The sequence below is a fragment of the Sebastes umbrosus genome, chromosome 21 (assembly GCF_015220745.1).
Source record: "Sebastes umbrosus isolate fSebUmb1 chromosome 21, fSebUmb1.pri, whole genome shotgun sequence".
Taxonomy (NCBI): Eukaryota; Metazoa; Chordata; class Actinopteri; order Perciformes; family Sebastidae; genus Sebastes; species Sebastes umbrosus.
Window position 1 is genome coordinate 26,191,214 of NC_051289.1, and position 9,647 is coordinate 26,200,860.

The 9,647-nt window shown below is 38.6% G+C and overlaps 1 protein-coding gene across 1 annotated transcript; it reads left to right on the plus strand.

Moving 5' to 3' along the window:
- The first annotated feature begins 3,345 nt into the window (after window positions 1-3,345).
- On the plus strand, window positions 3,346-6,779 carry LOC119480677 (sulfotransferase 2B1-like). Its single transcript, XM_037757181.1, has 6 exons — window positions 3,346-3,672; window positions 3,824-4,029; window positions 4,149-4,278; window positions 4,953-5,047; window positions 5,866-6,049; window positions 6,290-6,779. The coding sequence occupies exons 1-6, from the start codon at window positions 3,534-3,536 to the stop codon at window positions 6,397-6,399; spliced, it is 864 nt and encodes a 287-aa protein (XP_037613109.1). The 5' UTR covers window positions 3,346-3,533; the 3' UTR covers window positions 6,400-6,779.
- Window positions 6,780-9,647: the final 2,868 nt, after the last annotated feature.

Genomic DNA, 9,647 nt, shown 5'->3' on the forward strand with positions numbered 1-9,647 from the left:
AGATAGAAACTTTATTGATCCTGAGGGAAATTCAAGGTTCCAGCATCACAGTTCCATAGTGCAAAGCATGTTAGTAAAAAGGCAGTACAAAAGTTAGTAGTGCAAAGTACAAAGTACAAAAAAATATACCAGATATAAAAATACAAGGAGATGAAGAAAACTGTTAAAACGGAATATAGTGCGGGGTAACAGCTGCGATACACGACTATTAAAAAAGTGAATATAGTGCAGAAGAGGCTGTTAAAAAGTGAATATAGTGCAGAATAGAATAGAAGTTCGGGAAAGCTTTAAAATCTTTTGAAAATTTTTCAAATAAATTTCTCCCTAACCCAGAATTTTCACTCTTCATAGATAATTTTTTCATCAAATTGTAGGAAGTTTTGTGTCGGTCGCAGTCATGTAGCTATGGAATCAGTCGACTGACACATTTGGTGATAAATGCCTGGAAGTGAGAGCAACTCCCGGTTACGTTCCCATAGAGGCTCATGTTAAATTTGACAAAATTTTTTGGGATCAGAGTGAAAGTTACTAGGTTTAGAAACTGCTGCCGAGGCCACATTTTTCACATTACACAGACAAATTTCGCACCATATCTTCATCAGAGAGTCCTTACTCGTCTCATAAACAATCTAAGCGATAGGAGTCACGTTATGACATGTACGTCTCTGGTTAACTCCTATTATAAGTTGTCTAACTGAGTGTACTTAGCAGTGGCCATCACCACGGCAACGTTTGATTGCTGTTAGACAGACAGGTGATTAACATTAGCCAATCAGAGCAGGCTGACTAACACACACACACACACATACACACACACACACACACGCACACACACACACACACACACACACAAACACACACACACACTCAGGATTTGAAGGCATAGGGCCTTTTCCTATCAGTTTCATTCTGAGACCTCAATGGATCAGGGCCATAATTAGGGCCCATGCACTTGAAATTTAGTCAGTACCATCTAAGGACCTTAAGGATGAAAAGTTATTAAAATCCTGAGTTTTCATTGAACGACCTGACCGTGGCGTGGCGGCCATTTTGGGCCATTCGCCATGAAACATGAAGTTGTTGTAACTCCACTGTACATAGTCCGATGTGCCCCAATTTTCTCAGGCATGATGAGGGTTCAGTCCTGAGGACATTTTCATGTCAATATTGAGTCACACTCATAGCTCCCCCTACTGGCAACAGGAAATGACATGTATTCTATTTTAATGTACTCCTCCTAGCAGGTTGACCAGATCCACCTCAAATGTGGTCAGAAAAGCCTTAAGACCTTGATGATGCATTATTGTGAAGACTGTGAGGTTTCGTTGATCGGCGTTGCCGTGGCATTGCGGCAGTACTTTATGTTTAACGACTTGTAGTTTTAAAGGTTTATTCCACCCAAATACTACTCTCTCTCTCTCTTTCCCTCTCTTTGTGTTTAGCAATGCAGTTCATCTGTCTAATATACATACAAAGCATTTCTTCTTTCCTCCTATTCAGGAAAATTCAAATTTACCACTTTTGACGGTATTACAGTTTAGCTTCCAGCTTTTCTAGTAATGTATTTCAGCTCTTAGCTTCTTTAGGTAATGCAGTTCAGCTTCCAACTCTGCCAGTTGTACATTTCATCTTCTAGGTTTATCAGCAGTGCAGTGCAATGCATTTGAGCTTTAACATTTTTAAGCAAGTCATTTCACATTTCAGAATTTTCAACAATACTTTGCAATTAATTTCAGCTGTCAGCATTCCCACGCATTTTCAGCAGGAAATGCATTTTCTAGTTATATAACATTAGCATTGTATTCCATGTTTATTATTGTATTATAGTATATACAGTGGTGGAAGTACTCAGATCTTGTACTTCAGTAAAAGTAGCAATACTACCATGTAGAAATACTCTGTTACAAGTAAGGGTCCTGCATTCAAAATCCTTCTTAAGTAAAAGTGCAAAAATATTAGCATATGAATATACTTAAAGTACCAAACATAAAAGTACACATTATGCAGAATAATGTATATTATTGGATTATACTTATTGATGCATTAATGTGTTCATCACTTTAATGTTGCATCAAGTGGAGCTCTTTTTAATGACTTTATATACTGCTGGGTAGTTTAATCTATAATAATACATCATTTATTCGTTGATTATATTTTGTATTAATAATCTGAATCTGTAAAGTAACTAAAGTTATTAAATCAATGTAGTTGAGTAAAAAGTGCAATATTTCCCTCTGAGATGTAGTGGAGTAGAAGTAGAAAGAACATGGAAATACTCAAGTAAAGTACAAGTACCTCAAAATTGTACTTAAGTACAGTACTTGAGTAAATGTACTTAGTTACTTTCCACCACTGAGTACATTTTAAACTGTTGTGTTTTTCTAAGCATTCTTTACTGCTCCTGTTGGAATAAAATAATTGTTGATTATTTAACTGAAAAGTAGTAATGTGTTTCTGATACCTTCACTTTTTTTGCAGTAAATCATACCGGGATGTTTGCTGAAATTGATTGGATGTGACACAGCCCTACCTAGAAACATTTCCACAAGCCGCCACTGCCTTCTATGGAAAGTGTACAGTACCTCCTCCCTGTAGGCAGGAGTCGAAGCTCTGCTTGAAGAAGGTGCTGAGGTGTGTGTGTTGTAGCTGAAGGCAGGGGTGTGTAAACTAAACAGGAAGGCGGAGAGGTCCGTCCCCTGAGGGCCCCCCTGTGTTAGGCCCTGTTCACACCTGGTATTAACATGCGTCCTCAGTGATCCGGTTACAAGTGGACAGCTTTTAGTACGTCTGTTCACACCTGGCATTAGAATGCGTCTCCACATGCGTCTTCAGTGACCACTAGTGATTCGATCTCACTTCCCCGCTCTATATGCAAATAAACACGCAGTAAACACACGGCTAATACAGCAGATATTGTGATGTGATATCCCACATATTCGTAAATTTGGGTACATTTTATTAACATCAAAATAAAAGGTTGTTGTACCGCCGTCGCCGCTGCTTTTGCCAGACAACAGCGAGGTACAGCGCTCCAGAGAGCCGGGGAGGACAGAGAACAGATGGGGGGTCGGGTGTCAGCTCCGCGCAAAGCAGCGGAACAAAAACACAGACGCATCTCCGACAGTATAATAATAAAGCACTTTGCGTGCCTAGTCTGATAGTCTGTAGATATGTGGCTTTATCAAGACATATTTTAATAAAATACAGTTGTACCGACAGGATCCAGTAGAGCCCAGAGGCCGTTCCCATGCTGACAAGTGCCCGTGTCTGTCTGTTTATTCACCTGAGGGGCCCAGAGCCCCGCGGGTCCCAGCTGGACATCAGTAGAGTAGGCGGTCCTTAATGTGGCCCAGGACGCAATGTGACACTTGTCTAACCTGTTCAAGAATACGTCCCACTCGTCAGATCAGCTAGTAGAGGAGGAGTAGTCAACAGTCACCGTTAAAGACAAGAACAACAATTCCACACTCTCACAGTTGCCTGTGCCGACCTGACATCAACTACTGGAACTCTGCTAATATTTGCTCTGAACTATGACTGAGGCCGAGTTATGCACAGTTTACAAAGGGATCTCTATCCCTACATCTCAACACACTCCGCAGAGCCTGAAATACTTTGAGGAGTTTTCTTTTCGGCCAGATGACATCATCATTGCAACGTATCCCAAGTCAGGTAAGCAGTCATTCTTACTTCTCTAGTGTGTGCATCATCACATTTCTTATATATATACATGTATATATACACTTAAAGAAAAGATAAACTACTAAATGTGCATTTTAAAGTCTAACTACAGATTTGAGAACATTTGTGCTGTCCTACTCAGGTACGACTTGGACGCAGGAGATTGTCCCTTTGATAGTCAGTGGAGGAGATCCAGCTTCTGTTGAGACTCTTCCTAACTGGAAGCGTGCTCCCTGGCTGGAGAAGACCTTAAACGTTACCCTTGAAGAGAGGCCGTCTCCACGACTGTCAACTACACATATGTGGTACAACATGATGCCTCCATCTTTCTTTGAAGTTAAGCCAAAGGTAAATCTGCCATATGGTTTATGTCATGGTCATTATCATCAGTCTTTTGATTGGCACATTCTACCTTTGATGTCATAGAAATAGCTGAGTTAATGATGAATGTGACAACATCCTTTCAGGTCATCAATGTCGTGAGAAACCCAAGAGATGTGTTAACATCTTCCTTTCATTATTATGGGATGGCCGCCCACTTGATCAACCCAGGCTCCAAGAGCGAGTTCCTCCACAAGTTCCTTGATGGAAAAGATTGTTCTCAATTTTATTTCAATACGATATATTTGAGTCCTAAAACCCAGGGATGAGTTAGCATTTTAGCACTTCTGGTTAGATGCCTGAAATCAGGTCTGTGGTTAACACGAGCTGAAGAGATTTTAGTTTTTTGTTCTACAATATAAAATACGTCCGTAAATAACCCACTTGTGAATTCTGAAGCCTTTACGTGTCCTAAAAAAAGCGGTTGTTAAAAAGTGGCTAAATGAGACTAATAAATGTCATCACACCGACTGATCCTCCTTTACAGCCTCGTTGTGTTTACTCATGCTCATGTGACCGTGGTGTAGTTAGTTAATAGCCTAACGTTAGCCTTTTACTGCTGGCGATTGCATTCATACTTCAAAAATCATAAAAGTGGTGTTCATTTGTGTAGATTATCTTGTTGAACAAAACGTGTAATTATCAGAAACATTCGTTTGTCACAGAGCTAATTTTCTGCAAGAATCAAAAACCCAATGGAACAATCCTGTTGGCTTTTTGTCGAGGGAATCAAGGCGATGCTAACTTCCTGGTTGACCTACAAAAATGCGTCATCCCTGGAGCACTCTATACAGTAAAATTTACCTGAACTGCTGTTCAAAGACCTGAATGTTCTAAGTTATAGCTCACTCTTGATAATGGAGCTTTTGTGATTTTTTTTTTCCTTCTAGTTTTATTTGGCACATGGTTTGATCACGTAAAGAGCTGGCTGAATGCTGAAGATAAAGAGCACGTGATGCACATCTCCTATGAAGAGATGTTAATGGTGAGATATTCAACAATACTTCTCAAAAGGTTTGAACAATACTAATAGTCTACAGCCTAGGAAATAAATCCTGAAATAAATAAATGAGGCAATAAATATATAAATAAATAGAAATGTATAAATGAGTCAATATAGTTACAATAAATAAATGAATAGGTTTTTATTTTTTTTAAAAAGGATGTTTTGTCAAAGGACTTCTTTTATTTATTACAGGAGACTTTCATTTCCTAATGCCACATTTATTTCACAGCTCTTTTTATTTCCATCTGTTATATTCAAATGAATGGGGCGTGGTTGTCTCACAGATTCAAACCAAAACACAAGAATTAGCTAGCTGGCACACCCCCCACGGTCCCACCGCCTCACTCCCCGGAGACGCTGGAGACTACTTCGCCGGAAAGTTTGCTGATACACAATTATTTATTTATTTATTTAATATTGAATGAAATGGCATTCCATACAGACTAACCTTTTTACGACTAATTTGAATGTTTGGTGTGCTTTAATTATTTATCTATTATGTAAAGTGTCTATGGGTATCTCGAAAAGTGCTTTATAAATAAAACATATTATTATTATTATTATTATTATTATTATTATTATGTCTAGCAAATATAGCTTTTACCAACTTAGTTTAGTGTGCTACCATAATTAGCACTAAACACAAGTACAGCTGAGGCTGATGGGAATTTGTCATTGGCTTTGCAGGTATTTGGTCATAAACCAAAGTACAGGACAAACAGAAATGAAAAAGTCAAAGTCCTACTGTGAGAGTTGTTGCAGGAATATGAGCTGATGGGTGTTTCTCTGTGGTGCAGGACCTGAAGGGCTCTGTGGCCAGAATCGCTCAGTTCTTGCAGAAACCTCTGGATGCTGAGGTTATAGAGAAGATAGCCGACCAATGTTTGTTCAAGAACATGAAGAAGAACAACATGTCCAACTACTCTACTATGCCTGAATCTGTGGTCATGGACCAGACAAAGTCAGAATTTCTCAGGAAGGGTGAGTTTCAATGAATAACACATACAGTACAATTTCAATCCACGGTCATGGGATGCAATTCATAGTCATGCACACTATCTTTATACAGAAAATTAACTAGAAGTGACTACCTATACAAACTAATGTGCACAGATTTAATACTATATAGAAAATTACATAAACAAAACATAATTTAAAATAGGGACCTAATTTCACACACAAGTTCATTATGATTCCTCTTTTTGCATGTTGTGTTTTCAGGACTTTCTGGAGACTGGAAAAACTATCTAACAGTGGCAGAGGCAGAGTACTTTGATGCTGTTTACAAAGACAAAATGAAAGACGTTGAATATAAATTTGTTTGGGATTAAAATGAATGAAAATACTTTTTTCATAACATTCTCAGGTTTTCGTACCTGACAGACACTTAATGCTGACGAGCTAGACAATGGATCTTTAACCTTTAACCAAGAGGCTAGAGAAGGATCGTTTTTTCTAATAACAACAAATCAAATACATTTCATTAGTAGTTGCTTTATTTCCTTTTACAAGATTATTATGAATTCTCTTCTTTTATTGAGCCAAGGGTATTTTAGTCCCAGTTATGATTTTATTCCTCACATATAATCCCATGTTTTGTGCTCATTTAAATGGTGGTAACAAGTAATTGATTTGATTAATTTATCAACATGTAATCTTCTTTGCTTTACATTCACTGAATGATAAATACTGTCGTATGTAACAAAATGGAAGAAAGGCTCCTTTTGCTATGTTGCGCTCAATGCTGAAGTCTGGCAAAGATGAAACAGGATGTCAGGTCTGTAACCATGGTGACCCCAAAGAACGTATACTGCCAAGAAGTGAAAGTCAATTGTTCGTTCCATTGCAACGTCGGCGCCCAGCAGCAAAGCCACGCTTCCGCCATTTTGGACTGAAAGTGACTATCGGACGCCGGTAAAACGTCCGCCTTCAAAGTGCCGTACAAAAGTAAAACAAAATAATTTCTATTCTTTTGTCATATTCTACCAAAATGGTCTGTGTTGACCAATACAATATTATAAATATAATAAGCATTTTCAGTCCAAAGTGGCAAACAGTTTTGTCTCTTTGTTTCTAAACTCTTTGGTGACACTTCAACAATGGAGGACAAGAAGCAGCCAGAGGGGCTTTATGACCTTTTCTTTGGGGCTTTTCAGGGCAAATCTTTTCATTAGAGCATTTTTTTGTCATTTTGGCTATATTTGACTTTTTTGTTTCTGTATTATATTCATTCAATTTCTGTTCTCATTATTGTTAAAAAACAATAAAACTGGGTTGTAATTTTTCCATTTCCAACCAAAGTTCCTGTCTTGCTCTTTCTCTGAGGGTCTCTGAGGGTATTTAAGGAAAGGTAAGAGGAGCTCCTGCCTCGAGAAAAAGCTGACAGTAGTTATCAATTTGAATTTAAATTCTCAGCAGCAAAGCTAAATAAGGTTGAAGCCAAGTTGTTATATTCTGACTTGTCTGACTAAATAGGATTGGCTTGGGTTTGTTTTATGTTCTAAATGTTAAGTTGAGCTTTGTGTGGCTTATAACATTTCTCAAACATAGTTGGTGTTTTTGCCTTAAGTGTAAAAAAATAAGTTCCAGTATCAGCAATCTGTTGCAACTTATTCCTATTTATTCATTATGTCTTTAAGCATGTTTTACTGTCGTCGATCTGAATATGGAGATAACCCAACTCTAAAACAAATTTGATGAAAAAATTATCTATGAAGAGTGAAAATTGTGGGCTAGAGAGCAATTTCTTTGGAACATTTTCAAAAGATTTTAAAGCTCTCCTCCACTTTAGCCGTGATGTCAGGCGCTCTAACACTTAACGATCCACGCAATACACACCCATTATAAAATCTGAAACGGTCTGAAAATTTCACAAAACGTAAACTGCGATTTCATGAAAACCGTACAAGCTATCAAAATGCCCATTTGGCGCAATAAAGTCCCAAATATCGTTACCCATTTAAACTTTTAATCATGTTTCTACGTTAAAGGATGGTGACTCTGTATGGCCCCAAAGATGAGTGTTTTTGAGTTCTCTTCACAATGATTTTCCATTCATTCCTATGGAGCAAAAAAATCACGATTTTGCGCGATTTCTTCCGAAACCGCTGCGCGAATCTCTTAGAAAAGTCATAGCACACCAGTCCCGATCATTCCGCATGTTTTGATGTATTTTTTGTACAGGTGTTGGCCACGCCACAGGAGTAGTGCTGCAAAGTTTAGGAAGCAGAAACAAATAAGCCCGCAGGATAAGAGACCAGTGTACACTGGAAATATTGGAGAAGGTGTAGGACCATATACTTCCTCCAACTTCTTTTCAGACATGTAATATTTATTTATGTTGATGATTTGTTAATTGATTGTTAAAAATAAAGTGAAACTAAATGGTCACTGTCCACTCATATGAATCCCAATTAGTGTTTGGGTGTATGAAAATAAGCTGCAAGATAAGCATATCGTTTGTTATCAGGAACGACCGAATGGTGCGTTGCCTTAAATGCTGCGGCCGCAAGAAATTATGGGATGTTATTCTCTCCTATCCTTTGGTAAAGGATGGTTCAGTGTATCCTCTGCTAAAGGACATAATAAAGGAAGCATTGAAGCTATTTTCCTCAACATTTAGAGGATTCAAACAGCTCTCATCATAGCTGCTACTGAGATACTTCCGGGTCATTTCACTCCGTTAGGAACCTTCCTAAAAGAAAAGGACTATTCCATCGCAGCCTGGAACGTAAACCTAGCCAGGGTCATCCTGGGTCACATGACTTTGTTTATATTAATACTTGACCTGTGCATGCGCGAGATGAAGATATTCAGAGTTAAAGCACTCCCTCTGGCGGTCAGCGAGGATGAAATAGAACCCTCTTGTAACTGTTCAGAGTTTGTTTTTCATTGGTGCGGGTTAACCTTGCCTGCCTCCTATACTTAAAGTCAGAACTTTCATGAACCATGCATGGAAGTGGTCGCAGCTATTGCAAATTCTTGCTCTTTTTAAATGCAGGACTCAATAGTGGTTAAGATCAGTCATTTATACTCCTACAGTCCAAAGCGGTGTCCAAAACACACAAGACCCTGAACAGTATTGCGTCCTCTATGGCGTTCTGCAGTAATAGAGTGCTACAGGTGTTAGCATTTTAGCACTTTGGGTTCAGTCGTCTGGAAGTCATTGGGTTTCTTAGTTAGATGCCCGATATAAGTTTTGTGGTTAACACAAGCTGAAGACATTTTGAAGCTTTTGTGCGTTTTCAAAAAGATGGTTCCTAACAATTGTCTAAATTAAACGACTAAACGTCATCACGCCGACTCGTCCTCCTTTACAGCCTCGTTGTTTATACTCGCGTTCATGCAACCGTGGTGTAGCTCGTTTTTAGCCTAACGTTAGCTTTTTACTGCTGGCGGTTGCATTCAAACTTCAAAAATCATAGAAGTGGTGTTCATTTATGGAGATTATCTTGCTGAACATCATAAACATGTTTGCCACAGAGCTGATTGGAACAGTCCCACTGGATTTTTGTGGAGGGTACCAGGGTGATGCTAACTTCCTGTTGGACTACAGAAATACATCATCCCTGGAGCTCTT

What these genes read in the sequence shown, in the direction of transcription:
- LOC119480677 (XM_037757181.1), top strand. Translation starts at nt 3,534, where the DNA reads ATGACTGAGGCCGAGTTATGCACAGTTTACAAAGGGATCTCTATCCCT. An exon ending in TCTTTGAAGTTAAGCCAAAG is followed by an intron (nt 4,030 to 4,148) that starts GTAAATCTGCCA and finishes ACATCCTTTCAG; the next exon opens with GTCATCAATGTCGTGAGAAA. An exon ending in CCTATGAAGAGATGTTAATG is followed by an intron (nt 5,048 to 5,865) that starts GTGAGATATTCA and finishes TCTGTGGTGCAG; the next exon opens with GACCTGAAGGGCTCTGTGGC.